General features: G+C 33.2%; 1 protein-coding gene across 1 annotated transcript in view; it reads left to right on the top strand.

The window, feature by feature from the left end:
- The window catches only part of LOC150094606 (cell adhesion molecule Dscam1-like), a 313,219-nt gene that overhangs the window by 213,619 nt on the left and 73,649 nt on the right, over positions 1-25,951 (top strand). Inside the window, exons 14-16 of the mRNA XM_090411602.1 lie at positions 9,455-9,583; positions 10,125-10,292; positions 11,038-11,108. Coding sequence (XP_090267728.1) covers positions 9,455-9,583; positions 10,125-10,292; positions 11,038-11,108 — 368 coding nt within the window. The remainder of the gene's footprint in view (positions 1-9,454; positions 9,584-10,124; positions 10,293-11,037; positions 11,109-25,951) is intronic.

Below are 25,951 nucleotides of genomic sequence, written 5' to 3'. Positions count from 1 at the left end.
GTCTTTTTTGTTTTATACTCATTTTTTCTAATTTTAAGATAAAAATTTTAACGACTTATAAAAAATAATTCAAATGAACCGCACAAAAGCACATATGTCTACACACTAATGATTATTGGCGCTCTAAATCGGTGATTCACCCACATGCAGCGAGATAACTTAGATACCTGCCTTCAGTGGCGTACTTACTAATTTTATTAACATATTGCGCCAGTAATTGAACTTCACTATAACAGCTTCGGTACAGTGTAAACATTCGTATTTTAATGTTACCTTCTGACCGACGCACCCCAATTTTAAGTCGATTTTTCTATGTAAAAAGGTGCGTCTTATGGTCCGAAAAATACGGTATGTCTCCTTCAAAGAAGAAAATACTAAACCTCCTGCGAAAACTCGCAACTATTAGAAGCCAAATTACCAAACTAACAATTAGAAGGAAGTTAGCCAAACTAACAATTAGAAGCCAATTATCCAAACTAACAATTATAAGAAAGTTAGCCAAACTAACAATTAAAAGCTAGTTAGCCAAACTAACAATGAGAAGGAAGTTAGCCAAACTAACAATGAGAAGCCAGTTAGCCAAACTAACAATAAGAAGGAAGTTAGCCAAACTAACAATTAGAAGCCAGTTAGCCAAACCTATCGAAATATCTTCTTATCCTATATTTTCATTTCCTACACCTTTGCTCCTTGTAAGAGTATTCCCCATATTATCTTCTTGGGACCTCTCGTGTGTAAGGTATAAAAGTGGGGGATAGATTAAAATTATATTTACAGAGTGTCTCAAGTACACTTTCGCCCGTCAGGAAAGAAACCACATATTGCACGCCTCTAAAAATAAAATGTAGTTATCGGAATTTGTACAAAAATACAGAAATAATCAGTCATTTAAAACGACTTATCTTATACTTTTTCTTCCAGTGCTGTGATTAACAATGGCGAATAACAAAAGGATAAATGTTTTCTAAAGTAATTGACGGATAGATGCCATAACTGTTCAGTTTAATGCCTTAAGTTCATTATATAAGAGATAGATGTTGAAAGGAAACTGCGATGTTGATCTGATAATTGTTGAAGAATAGCTCCTAACATTACAAGATAATGGAGGAGGAGGGGAGAACAACTTCTTGGTAGAAATATTCATATAATTACACAGGAATGTAACTACTGATGAAACAGTTTTATTCTGTTTTAATTTTGAGGGGGCAACACACACTTTTCTGCAACATTCAAACTCCATGGTACATTCGACCCAATACACTCTTTCAAAGACTTTCTCAAGTCTTTGAAAGAGTGTATGCAACTTTTGGCATAGCTTTTCAACTAAGTACTTCGTTCTCATCATTACATTTAATAATCTTGGCACATAAGATATCTACTTACCTGTTTTGGGAACGAACTGCTTATCAGCCTTAAATATTTTTATGTTGATTCTGCAACGCCATAATAGAATTTTCCTTGCTTGTTCACTGACATGGTCGTTTGTTGTGTATATTTTGTACAGTAGTATAAGTACTTCCCAGATTTATCATCAAGGTTTAAAATTGTTTTTATGATGAAAATGAAATTGCATATTTCCAACGGTTGCATGTGCACTTTATAAACATTTTATTAATTTTCTACACCATTTCAAATTTGTTCTTTCCATGTTTTACACTGTGGATAGTATTTCGATTTTTCTCGTGATTACCGTTATCTTTTAGGTGTATTCTATTCATTAGAAGTAAAATATTGTTTTCTTATAAAGATGTGTGGTTAGATAATCATTGAATAACAGTGTATGAATCGTACTGAGATGCAATGGGCGTTCGTGTGAGTATAAACTTTGAAAGTTGAGTAATAAAAATGTAGCCTCTATCTATTTGGATTATTTGTGAAATTTTATGAAAGACAAAATTTAGATATTTTCATATCCCCTAGTAAAATGCAGCTCTTTCTCCCCCTCTAAATTAGTTCGTTTAGTTCTGGTCGACTGGCTTTCGGGATCACGTGGAAGGAGCGGAGAAGAATGGATAAAATACATCATCTCAGTTAGCACTTCCTCCATCTCATCTTCCCTATCAGATCATCGCAATCTTTTGTTAGATGTCAGAAATGATATATGTTTTCAATGATAAATAAGTCATTCAGTAACAGAGGAATTTTCAATGTAAAGGTCTCAATCCCTCTAGAATTCACGACTGACTTAAGAGTTATAAATTTTTTATATATTTTTTAACAACACGAATTTAATATGTAAACAGTTATCGAGGCCAAAGCTACAAACTTCTGTTAATTTTCGTTTAATTACAATAGTTCATTTATTTTTTACTAAATAGTTAAAACTGCACTTTATTTAGATTTCTTGAATATCTTTTACTTTAAAGGATTTGCATAAATGCAACTCTTTTCTGTGGTGAAGCTATCATAGCTTAACTGTCCCTTCAACAAATTATTTATTAACTTTTTATGTGAATTTTGCTTTGTGTGAATGCTATGCAAAATTCTGCAATCTTTCAGAATTTTGTGAATTCTGCAAAGATTGTTTTACATACAGTACACTAGATGGCAGCAGGCTAACATAGAATCGATCTTTTTAAGAAGCAATGTTGTTCACCAACGAGAATAGACAGAAAGCACTAAGTAATAGTAGTAAGCGATTACAGTTACCTAATTAAGTGCCCGTTAAAAAGTATTTTGACGTTAGAATGCATACATGTTAAATGATGTCGTAGAAATGTTTCCTTGTACATTCTTTTTAAATTAATCATTTATCTTCTTTTAAAGATTCGAGAACAACGTTGGGTTAGTGTCACTAATGTTGATATTTTTGACGTCACTTCTTTCAAGAATTTTATTTTTATTTAATAAATTTGGTATCGGAAATATTTAAAGAATTCTTTCTCGAAAGTCCTTTAGCAACATGATCAGAAAGACAAAATGCGTTATAGACGGTTATTTATATGATTACTTTAAAAATTAAAACTTTTACTAAATGACATATTATATTTCGTATAAAAATTATGCACGATGTACAATTTAGTACCGTTTTTTCCTGTGCTGAAATTCCTTCTTTTATTATCATATCCTTTGCAATTTAAAGTTATCTGCATTAATTAACAGAAAGTTTAATTCCGTACTACTATATGTAACTGTATAAAAAAATGAAAAAAAAAAAACATGTCCTTCCCGTAAGAAAGCTCAAGATTCATGAAGAAAAAGAAAACAGAAAATTGAGGAGAAATTGATTGGAATTAGTTGGATTTCATAAGGGACTCCGTTTGGGATCAAAACCAAATTATACAAACTTTCTAGCGAGAATACGAAATAAAAATGAAATCATTCATGAAAAAGTGATGTATTTTCTCATCGATTATCATATTATGAATTATTTTCATAAATATTATTATTATTATTATTTAAATTATGCGTGAACACACACACACACACACACACAACTCCCGCAATTTAAAGTTAAATGTTCTCTCTTAAATGACCTGTTACTTTGATTCAACTTTTTTTTTATTCCACAGTTCACATATAATTTATAGATAAATATGGAATCATGTTTATATTATTCAACTGAAATTCGTATGATATGTGTACGTGTGCGTGTGATTGAGTATAAATTTCATAAAACAAGATGCATCCCAAACCACCTTACCGGCCATTATGGATCAAATACGCATCCTCATTTCTTCGTGTCCATCATATATTTCAATGTAATATCAATGGTATTACAATTTTGATATGCACTTCGCATCCATGATAACCTTAACGTCTATAGATGTCTTGGCCGGTAGCGTGGATTTAACGTTAAGACTCCGTTGCATGGTGCTGCCATCTTGTGTGTATTAGATGAAGTACTCCTAGCGTATGAATCTAACTAAAACTTCATATCAGAAAATGTAATATCGTTAAAAACAGGCAAAAATAGCCGTAAAAATAATACGTAATATCGTTCTTGTTACAGAAATAAGGTAAAATTATATATATATATATAGTGAATTATACATTTGTTAATTTAACATATTCTGTTTTTAAACATATATTAAACATAAACTGCGAGAAGAATTCATTTTAAAAATTATATTTGCTAAAAGTTATTAAAGTTATACTTTTTTTAAAAATTCTTTAAATTTTTAATGTTTATTATGTAAACAAAACAAAAATTGAATCATTAAAAATATGAATTCTTTCAAAAGAAGCAGAATATAGGAGTTGTTATTTTGGTGTCAATTTGAAGATGGGTCAGAACCTTTTGACTCCCGAGTTTCCTTCCAAGCATTCCTTTAAGCTGTGCTTTAAACAATGATTTTTATTTACACGTATTTTCTTTTAAATAACCGTGATGTTACTTTCATAACCCTTCATTTATTTTCGAAGCTTTAGAAAGGAAAGATGTCTAACATAACATCCTTCACAGCGAAATCGAAATTCTTGCTGACTTGACAACTATGCCTTTAAAATATTCAACTACATTTGCGTTAATGAAATCAGGCACAGAAAAAATAAAGCACTATTTTTTCCTTCTTGAATTTAGTCAGAACTGATATTCTGGACTTTGCTTCCAAATTAATGTAAAACGGTAATTTAAAAATCAAATTCTCTAATATACAGCGGGTAAGAAATATTTTTTTTAAAAAAATCTCTCGAAATGAGAATTTTTAAATTTAATATACATAAACGATTCCAAATAATAGTGCCAAAAGTCGTAAATATTTTAGTGTTTGTCTTTCATATGATAAATATTCTCCTACAACACAATGGTGCTTAATATGAAAAAAAAAAAAAAAAACATGAGTATATTTTTTTTTGTTTTGTTTTCGATCATGGGTCAAAATATTAGTTCAATCATTAGAAACACAATATCAGAGAATATTTATTTGTTATTGGAAGGAATGAACAGTCTCTCCGAAATTATATTAAAGACAAATTGTTTATTACTTCTGTTTTCGGTTCTTAATGAATCTCCTTTGGGATAAAATGATTCGTCTTTCCTTCGATAGATTACCTGATTGCTCGATGCATATCAGCCATTGATCATTGAATCTTATGGCAAGCTTCCACGTGAACGGTAGCCAGTTAAAGCTCTCTAAAGATAAGAGCGACATATCAGCTAAAACGATCGCTAAGTCGCTAAAAGGTAGATATGCCATAATACGAAATGTGAATGGAATATTAGCAGATAACCCTGAGCGAGTGCAGTATTTTCATAATAGAAATTCAGCTTTCTGAATTTTCATATTCCAGCAATGAATCTTGAACTTTCTTCATATTATTAGGTGAGAGGTTTGAAATGTAGAATAATGGATGCATATCGTATAGAGTGATAAATTGTACTTCGTAAGTGTTTGTCTACCGACAGAGTTTGAGTGTACAGGATGCTTTGAATGGAATGAACGAAGAATGATATCTGCATCTTTTTATCGATATTATGTTAGTCATTTTATGAAGAGGCAATCGTTGTCTCCCCCATGATCTCTTAAGAAATATGCTTGTATATCATGACATCATTTTCCTTGAAGATTATTCTTGAAGACTAAACAACTTTAACTGATAGTTTCCCGAGAAACTACTTATTACAATACGGAATTCAATATGTTGTCAGGCTTTGTGTAATGGACTTTTTTTTATCAAGATAAACTGAACGATTTGTAACCATCAGTTATTTCATTATTGCTTATCACAATAAGCATGCAATCCCGTAAATGGAAGCTTTTAATAATCTGGTTTGAGGAAATCTAATTTCAATTGAAGTAAACTCAGCGAAAGTTCCTGTGAAGTATTATCGTTATGTAATCCACATCTAGAGTGGACAAACAGATTATTCATTTCCTTTCTAAAAATAAATGTTCGTCTATCTGACCGCTGGGGAATTATCTTTTTTTTTAATTCCGCAAAAAAATTAATAATTGAAATGAAATCGATATAATTGGATAACTTGACTAGAAGCGTTTTCGTTTTTATTAGGTATTGCATATAGTGCATTGACGATTAATTTTTTCAGGAAAAGCAATGATGATTATTTTGGTATTAGTGTAGGAGAATGATGGAAGAGAAATCCATTTTTATTTTCAAGATATCACAGCAGCGTTACAACATTATAAATGATGCATGTGTTGAAGATCGGCAGGTGATATCAGCTAAGGAAACCTACTAATTAAATAATTATCTTTATCGAAATATAAAGATAATTATTTTAATTAATTTAATTTAATTTAATTAAAAAAGAAATTATCTGAAATTAGGTGATATCAGCTAAGGAAACGTAATAATTAAAATAATTATCTTTATCGAAATACTGTATAAAGATAATTATTTTAATTAATCTAGTTTAATTTAATTAAATAAAGAAACAAAATGTTCCGGTTTCAACGAACAAACCCGAACACCTTATTTCTTACCACTCTGATGAGTTCTTATTGTATTTAGTAATTATTTCAATATGTGCGTAACCATCCTGACCTCCTCACAGCCAAGTTATGAAAGGGCGATCAATTTCATCTTCATTCTCAACTACGTTTGCAAATTTTGCGTGTCTTCTAGACGTTGTGCGGGATGAAAACCCAGGAGGAAATCTCCTTCTATCTCCGTATGAGACTGGCTAACTTGCCTTTAGTTTAAAAGGTCTTATAAAGGTTCTATGGGTCATAGACAGGATTAAAAAGGGTTTCTCCGTGCAAAGTGTATCGTCTGAGTATCGACCGAACTATGGAAGCTCTCCATAGCTCAGTTGGTGTATAACTATTAACTTCAATTTAGGATGCAGAAGTTCTGACCTGATGTTCTATTGCAGTGGTGGCGAACCTTTTTATGTGCGCGTGCCAAAAATTTACAAATCGAGTTGCTGACGTGCCGGGCAGTTTTTAATAGGGGAAAAATTAATAGAAAATTAATCTAACTTAATTAATTAATTTATTTATTTATAAATTTATAATATATATACTTATTTATAATATTTTATAAATAATTATTTATAATTTTATGGATAATATTTTATTTTATTTATAATATTTATTTATATATAAATTTATAATGTTACTCAGTGTATAACTGATTATTGTATTATTAAATTGATTTTCATTATGATGGTTTGAAAAAAAAAAAAACCGGTAGTGAGAAAAATATTTATGCAATGTAACTCACCATCGAAGTTAGCTGAACAAGGGATGCAGCATAAGGATTTCAACTTGGCGGCGAAACGCTTACCGTATTTACTGGAATATAACTTGCCCTCGCGTATAACTCGCAACTCTGATTTTACTTTACGAAAAAAGACATTGAAAAGTTTTGCATATACCTCGCACACGAAAAATATTTAAACATGTTCACGTCGAGGCGATAGTAACTTGCTCCCCACGGTAACAATACGCCCTCCCCAACAACCATTATATTGCAGATGCAAGAAAAACAATCAGTTTTATTGTGTCCCTGAATAAGGAACAGATGCTTATGCAGTCTGTGTAATATATTTCTCAACAAATAGTGCAATTAGACACACAGCTGGAATAAAAACGGCGCTAACTAATGAATCACATTCCCCTCTCACAGAAACTATGCTGTATAGACTCAAGCAAAACCATATGTTGCACTGGAAACATAGTATCTAACTAAAACCTCTTGTCCAATTTTTCAATTGCATGAAATAATTGCTTGTTTTATTACATTTGAAATCTGATCTGTCATTATGACAGATCACAAAGGCTAACTTCAAATAAAATTCTACCACGAATTGAAATATGCCATATAATGCATGTGTGAGTTCCCCTGCTAGCTCAAACACAAACAAGCAGCAATAAACTTCAACCAAAGGTTGAAACTTTGTGTGAGTTGAGCCCACCAATAAAGAGAAGTTCTGTCAGAACGATAAAAGACACCCCGTCGTGAATGTCTTAAAACTAAGAAATATATGGTGAATGTTGTTATGACAGTTCCAGATGTTATGGAATTCGGTAGAAGAGAATTAGCATTTTAGCTCAACAATTGTAGGTTGCCTTTGTCTTTGGGTTGCGCGACCTTTTGTTAATACCGCCCCAACCATATGCACATCTTCATAGCTGCTCTTTGGTGTAAAACAAAATTTAACTTGTACGTACTGTAACAATTGAAAAAAAAGGTTGAATAATTTATAAGCGTAAAAAAAGGTTGAATAATGTAAAAGCGTATAAAAGCGTATATTACAGGTGATAACCTGTAAATAGTTGACGTACCAGCAAAATTCTCGGACGTGCCACCTCTGGCACGCGTGCCATAGGTTCGCCCATAGGTAGAAATGAATACCTTTTTAAACATCATTTGTGCAATTTTAATTGCACAAATGGTGTTTAAAAAGAGCAGATAGGTATTTGCTAATATAATATTGTGTGAATAGTGAATCTTCCACGATGCCTTTTCTTACTCCATGGAGATAGCTGTATAATGAAAGAGAAAGAATGATTATACATACAGATTTCTGCATTTGCTTATAAGGATTACTTGTAGATGAGTGAGGCAAGTTAATTCCACCTACTTCGAAGCTTGGGTTAGCTTTTATGAAGAGAGTGGAATTTAGCCTTCACTATTTGTGTTGTTGCTACTGTTTATGTATGGGATGTAGGCATTGGATGCTAGTGATTTGTGATGTGTATATTAGTGTTAAGGGTTTCTTAACTTTGTTGGTATATTTTCCAGAGTTCGTTTTTTAATGTTCTGTAGTTATCTACGTGTTTTAACTTTCTTGGTAGGTTGTTGAGTTGCGTGGGTATCTGATGTGATCTCACAAAAGAACCGTATGAGTTGTTGAAGGGTGTGGGTATACTACTACTAATAATAATAATAATAATAATAATTTCATAAATCTCGCTTCAAGAGTTTAACTGTCCGAAAAGAATAGATGAACGAACAGTATAGAGATTTGATGAAAGTATTTGCCTTAAGAAAAGTAAAAATTTAATTTTTATTGGAATTATTGAAAAATAATTATTGAACGAATGGATAAAAACATATTTCATTGTTTTTAAATCCAAATATGAAGAGTTTAACACTCTTCGATACTAACAAGAGAATTTTTGTCCTGAGAAGGAGAAAAATTATCTCTTGGAAGTAAATGGTTCTAAAAGGAGCTATAAAACTGATGAAACAATTTTGTTGAGATCAGACACACTGAATGAGGGGCTTCCAGGAAAAATTCTTTCATTTACAAGGCTAAAGTTATATTAAATATATTTTTGAATTTGAATCTTTGAAAATAAGATTCAAACTCAGATATAAGTTGATTACTTTGGTATAAACCCATAATGAATATTTATTATTTTTTCTTTTAAAGTATTAGAACAAACGAAGAGTTTTCTATAATTACTCAATGTATGCTTAAGAAATGTATGCATTAATAAAGAAAAACAGTGTTGGAACGCATTTATTTCTAAACAAACTGTATTTTTTTACTTCATTTACCCATTTTGATAACTACTTTACTATATTCGTTATTATCCAGAACCTCCAGATAGCCCCCAAGAAGTAAAATCAGATGATATGAGCAGCAGGAATGTAAGGATAACCTGGACTACTCCTTACAGTGGAAATAGCCCAGTAACAGAATATATTCTCCAGTACAAGGAAGGAGGTAAGACTACCGGTAATTAATTTATGTCCTAAAGAGAATATAAGATATCTAAGTTACAGAAGTAACGTGTTTTTGAAAATATATTTACTGCCTGTACGTTTAATTTTCTTGGTAACGATTCCTTTTAGGAAAATGTTTCTTTTTGCATAAGAATATTTAAAATTCTTTCTCAGATGTCAGTATGAAATTTGAAACTTTCACGTAGTGATTTTTCTGATAAAATTTAAAAACTATTGAAATATTTTATATTAAGAAAAGTTCTGTTCATTGTTATTATAACCTCTATGTTAACTAGGTATTATTTAGAATTAACGTTTAAATGGTAGTTTTAAACATGGCCAATAGATGGCAGCACAAGAAAAGGAACTAATGAACATTGATTACCACATAATATTCGATATCTTGATAATCTATGTATTCGGAAGGCAATTCCCTTAGGATTAACTTTTCCTTTAATTGATAGGTAATGAACTATGAATTAATAATTAAGAGATTGATATCTTTCCTGCACTCTTGTTTAAATTATTTCATTCTTTCGCAGATAGATGGCACCACAAGATGTCGAATGTTACAATAGCGGGGTCAGAATCTTCAGTGGTAATCAGAGGACTTCAGCCAGTTACTTACTACAGCTTCAGAGTCATAGCCGTGAACACTCTTGGCAAAAGTGAACCAAGCCAAGTAATTCATGTCAAAACTGATGAAGAAGGTACCAACAGACAATAAAAATTTAACCTCCTCATCGCCATTATAATGAATAATTCTATGTAAAAGTATTCATTTTTCATATCTAATCATAGTTGATATATTTATCATACTAACTTTAGACTTTTGTAAAACAAATTACAAACACGAGAATTGTTTTTGTAATTTGCGATTGTTTTTTTTAATCTTTTTATTTATCGTTAGTTTTTAATGAACAAATTCCTAAATAGCAAGCATTTTTTTTTTCTTCATTTTTTCATAGTTTGAAGGTTGTGGAGAGGAGAGTTGGTTGAAAGCCGTTACAGCAAAAGCAACTGAGATCGAGAAGTCAGTGTATGTCTGTTAACTGCGTGCGATTTCGGGCCAATATATTTGTTTTGGGGTGGAGAAACTATGCTAGAGGCCGGATAATAACCTTTATTTAAAAAGCTTATATGAAAGGTCCTCGCATTTCGAAGTGAAATTCTCAAGAAGAGACGAGACTTCCTGCGCAACGCGCATGCGCTGAATAACGAAATTTAAAGGGTTAACAATGGCTGAAATATCTTCGCTTTCGATGATAATATCAATGTTACTTATCACAGTAATAAATTAACGTTAAATCTGAATGCTATTTTAGTGCGTCTTGATTGGGTGAATTGGTTTATCTTCCCATGTTATTTAGTAAAAGTTATCTTTAGACATTTCTTTAATATCCAGAGGTTATCTTTTTTATAAGAGTATAATCTCAAATTTTATTCATTTATCAGCTCCTGGTGGACCTCCACTGAAAGTTAAAGCGCATCCAACTGGATCTCACTCCATTAAAGTTTCTTGGAAGGTAAGTATAACAACATTCTATTCGACTTAATGCTATCAGCAATTTTAGCTTATTGCAATTGCAGGAATTATTTACAGAAAAGGACAATCAGAATGTGGAATAGAATTACGATATTTTTGTTCACCTCTTTCTCATTGATCTCGAATAATAAAGGTTACTTTTATTATTATATATATACTAGACTTCACAGGAAATCTAGCACATGAAAGGCAGTGGGTTTTAATTATTTAATCCTAACCGAGCATTCAAGTGAAAAAGAAAAAATTTTCTAGATGTTTATTTAATTAAAAAATTAACTGTACTATTGGGTGACTTTGCCACTAGTTTGATATTCTAATACGTAAAAGAGTCTTGGTATTTTAATTCAAATTACAAATTCGGAGTTCTAAATTCTTCAGGAAGGAAATGAAGAGACAGAGTGAGCTGGGAAAAGACGATAACACTTTGCCCTTCAGCAGTGTAAGTGTCACCACCGAGCACTTTAAAGTTGACAACAAAACGTCTAATTAAAGAATGAGAAAAAAAAACGAAATTAGAAAAATTGAGTTTAATACTCTTTTCGGAAGTTATATCATCATCGCTTAGAAGGGATAACTCATTAAGACTGCGATTCTACCTAAAGGTTACATCCAACATCTTAGAGCTCACGAGGCAGAATGAAAGTAGGCATCGAAGCAACGGCAAGACTAATTAGCATTTCATTAAGTTGGTGATGTGTTGTAATCAGGATTACGTGCTTTGCTCCAGCCAACAGTATAATTAGTACGTGCATCTCCACGCTTCCCAGAAGAACTAAGTCGGCGAAATCTTGAGAAAGTCATAAGTAACGTTAAAGGTAATCTCGATAAATTACAAACTAACTCTTTAAAGTCTTGCTAATTAGGCGGCCTTTGCTTTTAAATCATTCCAGTTTTTAACGGGGGTCCATTGTTTACGGTGTTTGCAGGTGAAATCGTCTGTGAAACAAATAGCGTTTCATTGGCCATGTAATCAATAGCGTTTAACCCCCTCTTACACCTAAAGTGTGATATTAGGTTAAGTTACATGCTTTGAGTTGGTTGTGCTTTAAAGTAGCTTGAAAGGTGTGACTCCCTGGATTCCCGCCCCCCTCGAAATAGGGTACTTTATTTTATTACTACCTTTCTCATTGTTCTTTTGGGGTGAATGTTTTCTGAGCAGCTTTGCATTGATAATCTTAAGCATTGATAATCTTACTTGTTTATCACAACGAGTAACATGCTTTGAGTGGTATGATCTCTGTTCGAATCCTCTATAGAATGCCAAGAACTTTTATGCATTTTCAAATAAATGTGAATTAGGACGTAGCTCAACTTTAATATCAAGCGACCCCTATATCTGATTCCTTGTGCTTACGACACAGCTGTTTAGCACATTGCTCTTCACTGGGACTATTTAATAATCGTAAAAGGAAAACCCGGTTGCTCAGTCTCGTGATTACGTGCTCTGTTTTTTTAGGACAGCCCCAGAATATTCAAATAAAAATAAAAGAAATGAAAAGTAGGAACTCAGAATGTCCTCTTAGCGCAAATCATTTAATCTTAATTTTTTTTTTTTTAAATTTTTCGATGAGTTAGAAAATTATTTGTTAGCTATGCCGAGCCTTGTTCCTGGGTAGAAAATTTCTGCTAAGAAGTTGTCAATTCTAATAAAGGCACTCAAGAGGATTTGAGTGTTTAATTTTTTTTAATTTTTTTAAATTTTTTTTTTACTTGGATTTACAAGTACGAATTTTGATTGAAGTGTCCTAATGAGTTCGATTATAGCTTATTATTGTTAATACCGGAAAGTAGAAGTGAAATAAATTAAACGAATCGTTCTCACAATGCTGTTCATATGCAGCTTTGCACATTAACTTTGCTCTGAATTATATTTCAGAGCAAAGTTAATGTGCAAAGTTAATTCAGATATTTGCTCTGAATTATATTTCATTTAAACAAAAATTACACATTGCCAATATTTTATAGTATTCCCACCTAGGAAGGTTGTAAAGCTATTGCATCATGGGCGTGCTTAGGGTGAGATCATCCAGGAATCATGTTCTACAAATCAAATCAAACAATGGACTTTTCAAGTCACTTCATCGGCTCCCTTAGTGCCTCAGTACTTTTTTCACGGCGCTCTCAAGGCCAAAAGAAATAAATAACAGTTCTGTTTATTAAGTAATTAGTTCAAAACTACTTAATAAGTATTTGTGTCTTAGAAACTTCGTAGCCATTTGAAAAAAATAACACACATCAATTGAGTTCGGTGCGTGCACGGAGGAGCTGCGGCGCACATCTTGGTAACTACACTAATGATTCAGTACGAAAGAAAAATTTACTGCATCGGATTATTCCATTCCATAAGTGCGCATATATATATATATATAATCACCTAACTGCAGTGCATCAAAATGATCACTCTATCTTGTTGACTTATCAGATAGGACCTTTGCTATCCCAATAGATACTAGACGTAACAGTTTCGATGAAGATTGGTAAAGTTATTAACTCTGTCACTTTATTAATTATGATTTAAATGCTCGTTACTAAATCAGAACAACACTGAGAAAATTCAGTTAATGGACTGAGAATCGGCCAGAGAATCTGTTTCACAGATCTCTCTCTCTCTCTCTCTCTCTCTCTCTCTCTCTCTCTCTCTCTCTCTCTCTCTCTCTCTCTCCACACACATACGCACACATATAATTCTAATCGGGATGTCAATGCTCATTACTTCTCCTGTTTCATCGATTATCAAATTTTGTGAATACTTTTTAATTCACCAATCATTTTGAAATGCAATGCTGAAATAAATATTGAACCACTTTGTGTTTTAAAATGAAACATCTCGCTAATTTAGCTATATACTGACATTAATAATTATTACGCAGTGTCAACATAGAATAATTTCTGTTGTGCGTGAAATTTGCATCGTTAACACTAAATATGTTATCCTTTGATGCTGTTGTCTCCTCAGAAAAATGTACGGAAAACATACTTAGAATTAAAATGTAATATCCAAATGCCTCAGCATTACTCGTAGTTATCTGTGTACTAATCCAAATAACGGTAGCTGTGTGTATTTTTTTTTTTTTTATATTTTTCATGTTGCTCCCACCCACGAAAAATTATATGCAAATCCGGCATGCATTTTGTACCATGGGAGGGGGGGGGGGGCTAAGGACATTTTTTAAAATCAGTTTTATATATTTTTCTGTATTTCTTATTCAAAATCAGTTTTATATATTTTTCTGTATTTTGAACAGTCCAGAAACCTTCTAGAGACCAAATATTGAACTTTTTTAAGCCACTTCAGGCCTCCAGTGAAGGTGGTCTCACATCGGGCGAGGAAATTCATCTCCCACCTAAAGATGTTTTGATTATTTTTTAATTTATCAATCATTTATGAAACGCATTGTAGAAATAAACGTTAATGCATTATGCGTTTTAAAATGAATTCGTTTCGATATTTTTCCAAATAAGTTTATTCCTCAAGACGAAGTAATGAGTCATCTAATAACGACCTCTCTCGAGTATTCAAATCACTCTAACGAGTGATTTGAATCTTCTGCCAAGTGTTCCTTTTCCAAAATATGCTACGGAAAGTAAACTCTTTCGTTCGTAAAAAATTTAATTCATTAACAATAAATAAATAAACACAAAAGCTCCATGGAATCAAAAATTTCTGAAGAAATAAGATCTCGGTTAAAATTCAGCTCGACTATAATCACTCCGTAGCTCATTCGGGGTAATGATGCCCTTTTGGGTTGAAAGACTTGGGTTTGAATTCCGTCTACGATGCAAAGTACCCTTATGAGGGATTTCTAAATGTGGGTGAGTTAGCCAGTCTCATAAGCAGGTGGAAATATTATTTCCTTAAATCATGAAAGTGGTTTTCATTCGGAAAAACAAAAACAAGAAGAACACACGTCCGTTGACAAATATAATACACTCGACGCACAGTATTAGTTTGTTCAAGCAAAATTCCACGTAACAATAATTTGTATCTGCCAGCCTGGTTAATTGAGTGCGTAGGTCTCAGAATTTCCCCTGGGAGGTAATAGATCCGAATCCTACTATGCACGTGGATTTTTAATATCCTTTCCTCGGTTCATCGCAGATGCAATAAGGAATGTACATTGAATGGATAGTTGAATGAATGGATGACGATTGCTTCAATAGTGATATGATTGACGGTGATGTGTTAAGTCAGCATAAAGGAGTCGGAAATCAAAAGGCATTCGGAAAAGCGTTTGCCAGACTATGAAAACAGACAGGTGATTTTTTTCTAGAGAGAATAATCTAAATATTTTATGTACTATCCACTTTCTTCTTATTTGAAATGGGTTATCTAGGTAAAGTTTGGTAAAATGCAAGCAATAAAAACTATAAAATTGTTCTGGATTGTGAATAAATCGAGTATTTCAGACATTCTAGAATATTTATGTCCAGTAACTAGTTTATAGAGAAAAATCGGCAAAGAATCACAGTCCAGGGTAATGATACCCTTTTGGGTTGAAAAACTTGGGTTTGAATCCTCTACGATGTAAAGTACCCTTATGAGGGATTTTTAAATGTGGGTGATTTAGACTTGACTTCGTAAGAAAACAACAATGTTCATTCAAAACATCCTTCATTAAAATTGAGAAATATGAACCAAAATTGTAGCGAATAGAAAGATGTCTTCAGAAAATACACAGAATTAATCTAAAGAAAGTAATTCAACTTATTAATGGTTGAAGAAAAGTTCTTCCATGCTAAACACTATCTACACGTCACTTCGCAATCTTTACGAAGAAAATTTACTTAGACCATTTTAGTTACTAAAAGATGACTGCACCATCATATTTTATCATTTAAAAATTCGTACTCTGCTCAGCAGTATGTCGAAATAATGAGAGGAGTGATCAATTCTGAATTAAATTACTAAGAGTAATCTCTCATTTAAATTGCCATTTGAAACGGCAGGAGCGTCATCTGTACACTTCGCTGCTGCCAATTCAAGTTAACTGGCAAACACTAAACTGTATTAGTAGAGATGGATGCAAGAAAGCAAAGCTTATTGATGTGTGTTGTATGTTAATTATTAATAGTAAAAATAATAAAAAATCCACCTGTAACCAATTAGAGAGAGAGAGAGCTGGCATAAGACTATCACTCATTTTAAGTGGCATACAGTGAAGAGAAGGCAAACAAAACCACCATCTCGTGGTCTCTCACCCTACCCAATGTTATTGACTGAAATAGTGTGAGTTTTACAGCCGATTTTCTTGGGTTTATTAGACAAAAAGTTAAGTTTCCGAGCCTTCCCGTGCGAGAGATAGACTAATGCGATATATATATATATATATATATATATATATATATATATATATATATATATATATATATAACTTTGTCTCTAAGGACACACAATGCAAACACGCTACACTAAATGATTATTAAATACTCCCAAAATGCTTACCCAGTGTTTTCTTAAAGTATCTGATACTGCAATACTTTCTTAACACTTATTCCACTGGCTAACTATTGAAACTATTTTTCTAAAGATTTTCTTAAGTCTGAAAAACGCAATATCTTATTGGTTAAAAACTGTCCTCGATAAAGTGGGTTCTGGGAAAATGTAAAAGTATCTTTATATTCAACTTGTTTTTATTATTATAATTATTATTTTATGAGCGCCACAGTTTGCACCTTCCTTAGGATATCAGTAAATTTTTAAGATAACTACAAACTTCAAAACCGTTTTTGAATGAGGGCCAATCGCGGTTTCCTAGAGGGCAATAATTACTTATTTTGTCTAATAATTACTTATTGTTTTTGTGTCTACAGTAAAGTTCCTGGAAATTAATGAAATAATGCTGTTTACTGTCCTGATTGTTATAATATTGTTGAGTAAATATCATATTCGACTACACTGTTTGTCCTATGTCTTTTCATCTTTCGTTAGTTTGAGTTTATCCTTAAACAAATGACAGGATTGGCCTTAGATGTTTGCTATTCAAGCAAAGAAATTTTCATATTAAGGTGTTAAATATTAAATGCTTTCTCTTTTCAACGAAGTATCCAATTCTATATGATTGAAATGCGAGTAATAACAGTTGCTATTCATTATTATCTGACTTCCGTACTCTGTCGTCTGCCAATTAGACATGAAACTTTTAATTTCATGAACAATATCGTTTATGGGGAGGGGAAAGAACAGCAAAAGATCTCATCCTGGCTCTGCGCTGTCAAAATTCCACCAGTCACCGAATCCCAATCACGATATTCCATTCCATTCTCTTCCGTCTTTCTCTTAATTGGTCTAACTATTTCACTGACTTTACCTTAATGTCACAGTTCCCTATTGATAAATGAGACGAGTGCGTGGTACAATATCGAATGATTAAGTAAATTTTAAATATGTAAATTTTAAATACTCAATTCCCTAGTAACAACACAGCAACTGAGGTTGAGAAACAGAACTTAACTGTAAAAAAACTGTGTTGTCATTCGCTTATAATTTTATTGCTACCTGAACCTCTCTGTGCACGCAATCCTTCGCGACTTACTCCTCATTTTGCAGATTAAAGTAAAATTTGTTTTTCATTATCCTAATGAATCTTCTCTTGAATCCAGAGAAGTTCTTGTTATTAAAGTTAACTGTTTGAATGTCTCTTTCCTTGCTTGATATAACATGTCGGGTAGTAGCCTGTCTATCTCTGGAGACTTATCAAGTTTCCTGCAAGCAATTTTTTCCCCAAGTTCATTCTCCTGCACGAAAATCTCATAAAGTTCGGCATTTATTGATTAGATTTTCAGCTTTCTTTATAACCTGCATCTCTTCTTGCGTAAAAATAAGTATCTCAATAACGTAAATAGCTCAATGAAACTCCCTGAAGTTATTAGTTGTTCTAAGCCGCTTCATTTTCTTTATTTGGTTTATCAATTCAGTTTTTATCAATTTGGAATTGTTTTTAGAGTGATATCTTTAAGTGGTATCAAGCAGTTATCAGATGCACCCATATATTTTCTTGAACACTTCTTATTTATAATTAACATTTAACACATGCAATAAGCGTTTCCTCTAAGAAAAATTACATCCTTCCTTTCCTTTTCACCGCTTGTAGATTTCTAACATATAAAGAGCAGAACATTTGACTATTACCTGGGAATGATTCTGTAACCTGAAAGTTAACCATATCAGAAATCTCTTAGCGAGAACTGGGATCAGCATATTCTCTTCTCGTCGCGTGTTTTTCAAGAAGATACAAAACATCAGTCGTCGAACAGATCCAGAAAAAAATCTAACAGCCTAATATCTAGCTTTCAATCATTATCAGAGAGAAATAAAATTTTCCATTACTGCACATTTATTTTTTGCTGGCACCATTTGATCTGAGTGAAGAGTAGTTCGTCGTAATAATAATGATGATATCTTTGTAACAAATGTTCACCCTTCAATTTGTACTACCAGGTTTTATCAAACCAAAGAGATAAGGGGATATTGGCGCCACAAACATATTTCTATGTTAATTGTGATCAGTTAATCTTAGGAAATGTGGTTTCATTTCGTTTCTCAACTAAATAACAGCCTCACCTAAAAGATGAAAGCGTATATTAAAACATCCATCTGAGTAAGTAATCCACGAGTATATCCCGCATCCTATGTTATAATAATTTTTACGCTTGTATTATTTGAAATGAATTTAATAGATACTATATTCAACCACAATGAATATTGAATCCAACGCGCGTTTCTCGACTACTTGTTTGGGCCCTTCACTAAGTAAATTATTTGGCTTCAATAATACACACGAGTTCAGATTATGTTAAAATGCAAACAGCAATCAGATGCTTCCATTCGATAAATAAAACAACTTGTTCGAATTGCCTGAAAGAGTAGTTCACTGTGATTCCAGAATGGGGCGATCTCTCTCTCTCTCTCTCTCTCTCTCTCACACACACACACGCACACACAGCCCACCCCATCCTTAATCGGATCATGCGAAAATACTTTCAGTCTACAAGTCTCATAAAAATCAACCCTTGATTTACGATACAGAAAATTTATGTATCGTTTAATAAGTTTCCCCTCGAGTAACTAACGGAACAAAATCCCTTCTATCACTAAAAGCCAGCAAAGCCAGTGTAAGCTGCCTAATCTTCTGATTATCCTTGTTGATATTCAAGAGTTTTGCTTGAATACGCTCTCCCTAAGAATATTTTGATAATCCAGGATCATTTTGTTCAGATTTTATTCATACAAAGCAATCTAACAACATTTTGTGGCGATGCGATCAAGAAACCGTTTACAAAATGCAACTCGAAAATTCTAAAAAGATAATACATCGGAAACTGTTATATAAATATATCATCTAACGCTTTCTTATATAAATATATCATCTAATGCTTTATTTCTTAAAAGGAATCCGCCTCATTCTTCTAGAATTCAACTTTCTAGAAATCGGTGTGTTAGATAATTATCTAACACACCGATGTATTAAGATTAGGGTTAAGATATTTGCCTATTATAATAGGCAAAGATCTTAACCCTAACTTGTATTTATTGTGTATAATCGGTGTTCTCTGTCAGTTTTGATGATTTGTGAGATATAAGAATAAAACGGTATTATTAATTTGCATCGTTACCTTTATGTAGATGTTCATAGCATCGAATTTGTGAAGAAAGAATCATCTTAGAGAAAACCTTTTGTGTGCGAGTCAATTTCATATTGTTATTCGTTTAGTATTTAAAACTGGTTAAATTATATAAATTATATGTCTATCCAAAGAATCTAACGCTGCTTTTGTCAAAGGCAGTAGCATGTGCGTTCCAGGTATGTAAGATTTGTAAAGATTTCAAGAATTTATGGTCTTGCAAAATGAATTAACCATTGTCCTGGAAAACATTGTACAATAGAGTAACACAGTTCATTGTTTCCTGTAACGGAATGAACGTAAGAGTAGAAAACCTGAAGGAAACCCGCTGCTCTAAGCCAGAAACCAAAACACCATTCGTAAGAGTAGCCAAAGCAAGAATCATACTCGAGGAATTGAAAAAATCTGGTCCGAAGAATCCCAGTTCCGGTTACTGGTTTTTAGCAGCCACATGATCAATAACATACATTTATGGGCCCATTATGCCACGTAACTTTCCGTTCTGGAATTAGGTTTCTTTATTCTGGTGGCCCGACGGTTGAATGCCACAATCTAATTAAACATTGTTTCTGAATAAGATGGATAAACTGCTAAGTAGGGACTCTCCCCGCACAACAGCGTATCGTTCTTACAATATCACACCTTGTGACACTACATTTTGGGTCTAACAGAATATGCCTTCTCCATCATCAAATGTCACATTTAAATATTAGTCCAGGAACTTTATTTGATGATGTACAATGTACCTGCAACAGAGATCTACCACCATGTAATCCAGATCAAATACAGAGTGAGATAATATCTATATGAGCAGCAGTCCCATGGAAACGATTCTAACCTCGCTAAGTACGGTGAGATAAGGATGTGCCAAAATAAGCACAAGAAATACACTGTCTGGAGGAAGACTATAATTATTAACAGATATTTTTAATTAGAAGACAAATAGTTTGTTTAAAGAAACTTTGTATTTAAAATCTCATGATAAGAAACATCAGCTTAGAGAGCAAAATAGGAAGCAAAACTTATTTGGATTTCAGGATAACTTAGCTCTCCAAATATTTAGTATTTTGTAAAGTTTTCTCCCCGAATATTATTCATTATTATAATCATACAGCTTTGTTAAATCGATTTATTTGTTGATCATTTTTGTCAATAACAGCCTTTGATGAACCATGTTTACCTACAAAGTTTTTACTACGTGTAATTAATATGACATTAATCGCTAGAAAAATGTCCTTCGTTAGTACTTAAATCTCTGCAAAAAATTGCTTGCTTGCTGAATTACTTGATCTTCATAAAATTACTGATGCTGCACAAAAAATCATTTTAGCTTTTAAGAGAGCCAAAATTTTCCATCAGATCCATTATCTTAAGTGACTTTTTGTGGACATATGTAGGCTTCTTCCTGGAAATGATAAGATGAATTTATTTACCAATATTAAGTGTTTTTCTGTGTGGTTAATACTCAAACGAGAAAAGAATGCAGCTCAAACTGATGCAGACTGAAGACGCACATGTCAGCTTTAAAGATGATGGCATTAAAATATTTCATGTGAAATTTGCCAATATAAACTACAGTAAATGTTCTTGATTCATACAAAATGCGAAAAACGGTGTCCATTTAAATGAAATCATCATTCATTTATTCATGCAGGATAAATTACATACACAGTGTTCCCGTTAAGTCATGAGACAAAAATTAAATTACATGAAAACAAATAACTATATTTGTAACTGTCTATTACAGAGATTCAAAACAATTTCCCTCCAACTCTACACAACGTGTGGAGGAAGACTTTCACACAACGGTGGAAGTCTTGAACGGGAACCTCCTTCAGTGTCTGGATAACACCGTATTGGATGTCCTCAATGTAGCTGAATCGCTCCCCTTTCAAGGCACAGTTCGTCTTTGGGAAGAGGAAAAAGTCTGCGGAAGCCAAATTTGGCGAATAGGGAGGGAGGATGTTCGATTACACAGATCGACTGCGAAGCCACAAACCACTTCACAGGTAGTGCACAGTGCGCGGGCACGTTGTGGTGCAACAGAAACCAATGAATGTTGTGAAACAGATCTTTCCTGACACTTCGCATGAGGGCGTACAGACGTTGCACTCCCAAATAACACTGACCTTTCACTGTGGTACCCCCCAGGAACAAATTCGCGATGGATAATTCCAAGCGTCGAATAAAACAATTGCCATTGTCTTGGCACCTGATTTTTACAACATGACTTTCTTCTGCCGAGGACAAGACGTTCCACTGCATTCCATGCTCTAGCGTTTCGTTTTGGGATCAAATTGAAAACACCGGTTTACATCACCGGTGAAAATTCTTTGCAACACATCACGATCTTGATCGACTGCATGGATGAAATTTTGACAGCATGCAATCCGGTGCTCTCTCTGTTCGTGTGTCAACGTGTGCGGCACAAACCTCTAACAAATCTTCCTCTTATGCAAATCTCTTTCTAAGATGAATCTAGCTGTTTCCTTACTGACACCAAGCTGTACAGCGAGTAGCCTAGTTTTATTCGCCCGTCATGGGCAACTTTCCCTAGCTTTCACTACATTTTCATTTTTCCGTGCAGAAACTGGCTGTCCACAGCGTGGTTCTTCCTCCAGGGACTCCCTCCCCTCTTTAAACCTTGAAAATCAGCGGAACATCTGTGCACGGCTCAGATGGTCATCGCTGTAAACCTTTTTTAAGTCTTGGTACACTTCTTTAGCAGCGTTTCCTAATTTACAGTAAAATTTCATCGCAGCGCTTTGCTCCATGAAAATTCTCCACGCAAATTTTGACACGCTCCACTCACACACTCTTACTTCAACGGTTGCCAAACGAATACTGCTGCGTCATCCAACTCGAAAGTTGTACCTGCGATTACAACACACTCTAGCGGTCAATAAAAGGGCTGTGCTGTAAAAAAATCAATCTGCACATTCACTGAACCGTTTCATCCAAAATTTAAGACAGTCCTAATAAAAACTAAACTAATAGCATACTAATACCCTAGTTGAGAGTTAGGTAATCCAAGAGAGTAAACATTTATTTTTATATGTCATTTCGTGCCTTTAATAATCAAGCTGGTCGTCATCCACAACGTAAAGACATTCAAAAACACAGTAACTATACAGAATCGAAACCATAGTCCGGAGAGAAGAAATTCAGTCCACTCAGCCAACTTTACTGAAAATATGCTTTCAGCATAATTCAATATTTATTTATTAAATAGCATATAAGGTAAAGAAGAAACTTGAAAAAGTATAAAAAGAAAAACCACACTAAAGAACTATCAGTTGTGGGTTTATCTTCAATCATGCCTCCGATTATCAGAATATCTTTCAGAATCACTTTTCCTCCATGATTCTTCTGTATGTCAGCATAGCCAAATTATTATTGTGTGCATTTGAGTATTGCATCTACACCTTTCGGTCTCCTTTGATCGTATTTCCGCAAATAATTAATTCCTAAACTCGATTTGGAAATGTTTTGTTAAAATTTGGTATTTGGAAAATTCGCCCAATCATCGCGAGTCTTTTTCAGTACGACTATTTTCAGCAGCGCAAAGAACCAAACTATATTTAAGTTATCTTAGTAACTTCACTCTGGGTGTGTAGAATTTTAAGATTCAGAGAATACACTACGTTACGTACAGGTTACAGAATTGATGTTAATTGGATCGATGTTTTGGAAAAAAATGTGATAAAATATTTAGATCATGATAGTAATAATTCCTCACTGGCTAACTGAATTAATTAAAATTTGATCTCTAAGTGATAAATTATATCACTTTGATATCCCTTAAGATTAAACACATGCATTTTATGCACACTTCAATTTTTCTTCAATTCGTGTACATTTTTGACGCCAAATTCTAGTATCAGAATCGGTTTGTTGATGTATTTTGAGCATAATCGGTATACTTGATGAAGGAATAATTATGGTCGAAAACTTAATGATTTAGTTAGAAAACTAACTACAAACTAAATAGAAAACTAAAAAAGTTTCCTAAATTTTCTCTTAAGTTACACAGGCCTGCAAAATTCGAGTCATTAAAAGTTATCTGGAAACTATTAACTGTTTCTGATTTATTTTTAACCGCTAATTTCAAATATCTATCCATTTTTCTCTCTTACGTAAGAATTTTTCGCAAAATGGATCTCAATATTACAGTAAAATAGCTTTAAAACACATTATATTAAGTAAAATAACAGTATTTAAAATTTTCCGTAAACATTTTTGAAATGAAAGTATTGGAAAAAATGTTTTAATTAAAGTAATTAAAGATTAATATTTAGTACATGCTTCATATTAAGTTGTGGTGTATTTTTCCTTTTCCTTCAAAGCTTCTTTTTGAACTTTTTCTGTGAAATTCTTTTCCCGGGTCATCTCTGTGCAACATTCAGCAATAGTCCGCTATCATGTTGACATTCCACCTGCCATGATACCTTCTTGATATCTTGGTGGAATCGCTCTCCTTGCTGTTCGCTGACAGTTCCCATATTATCAGGAAAATAGTCTAAATGAGAGTTGAGAAAGTGCACTTTTAAGCTCATGGAACATCCCAAATCCTTGAATTTCTGTAGCATGTCTTCCACAATCATTGTATAGTTGGGGTCCTTGTGATTTCCTAAAACTTTAGTCACCACCCCTTTCAATGCTTTCCAAGCTTCTTTTTCAACATCTGCCATTTTATTGTATTCAAACGGTTTATCCTTAATAAGTTTCCTGATGTCCGGGCCGATAAAAATACCTTCTTTCAGTTTTGCTGTAGATAATCCCGGAAATTTTGCACAGATGTATTTAAAACACACTCCTTCTTTCGACAAAGTGTTGACAAATTGCTTCATTGATCCCAGATTTATGTGAAGCGGGGTAAAAGAATTTTTTCCCGAGCAACCAAAGTTTCGTGTAACACATTTTTACTTCCAGGTTCTAATGTGACTCTTTCTGGCCATTCCTTCTTGATCCGATGTTGCTCTGGATCTCAGCTGTCCCACTCGCACAAAAATCACGGGTATATGGTGTATCCTCTTTGTTATGTGAATTTTTGCAACCTCTTGAAGCCATTGCAAACACCACTTAAAAACACAGTTTAACGAATGACATGAACGCTATTACACGACACTACGTAAAAACATTAAAAACACCGCAAACACATTCAATTAAATCTTCACAGTAACTTAGAAAATATGTCACCTTTCAGAAATATGATAACCTTAGTAATCAACGACTAAAGTTCAACTAAAGCGTCACATAAGAAAATGTGCCTGTGACGACAGGAAAATCATCCGTTATCTCGGCGAATCAGATTCAAAGTAGCCACCTGCACTTTTATCTGCATTTCCTCCCCCCTCTCCTATCTTAAGAATGAGAGGTTCCATGAAAATTTCTTTATTTACCATAAAAAGGCACCTCAAAAAGCACTTATACAACTAATTAGCTGTAAATAAAGGAAAATGAAAATAAATACCAAATCGCTGAATTTAAATCCAAATACTACTAATAAAAACGATAAAATTAGAAATACGGTAAAATTGGTGGGTGATGGAATTTTTTACTGTTTTTTTATTTTTTCTCATCACCTAAAAATCTATAAGAATCAATTATTACTTCTCAGACAACTTTTCCATCGCAGGCCTGTGTTATCAGCATCATCACTTCTCACGTCTGCTTTCGCGATCAAGTTAGTATGTACGTTAATCACTTGACTAATGTGTTGTCTTGCTGCGAGTCTTGAATTTAGTACATTAAATTACTCTGTATATAATCACGTTGCATAATTTCCCTACGTCACGATGCTTCGGTTTTGCAGCAGTATAATAGCTTTATATCTGTTAGTTTACTACAATGTAATATTTAATAGTTTGCATGTTAGTGTATGAATGGTAGTTACTCTCCTTCCTAAAGCCATTGATATAAATATTTTATTAAACAGTGTATAGCAATTCCGCCAATATGGATTATGAATTTTCAATATGCACCATTTTTTGCTTTAAGTTAACGAAATTAGTGTGTGGGCAAACCCTAAACACGTTTCTCTACACACGAGTGTTTCCTAAGTCTTACCATTAAAATTACAGCAACTTTCTTTCTTTCTTTTTTTATTTTTCTGTGTGCTTATTTATGTCACTAGTGAATGTACAGTACCTTAAAATACTTACGTCCAAACTCTGATCCTCGTATCTGATAATATGGATG

Source organism: Typopeltis vanoorti, chromosome 21 (assembly GCF_054136105.1).
Source record: "Typopeltis vanoorti isolate ZY-2024b chromosome 21, IOZ_Tvanoo_1.0, whole genome shotgun sequence".
NCBI classification, from domain to species: Eukaryota; Metazoa; Arthropoda; class Arachnida; order Uropygi; family Thelyphonidae; genus Typopeltis; species Typopeltis vanoorti.
The sequence above is the reverse complement of the archived record's forward strand: the minus strand, read 5'-3'. Positions and strand labels throughout refer to the sequence as shown.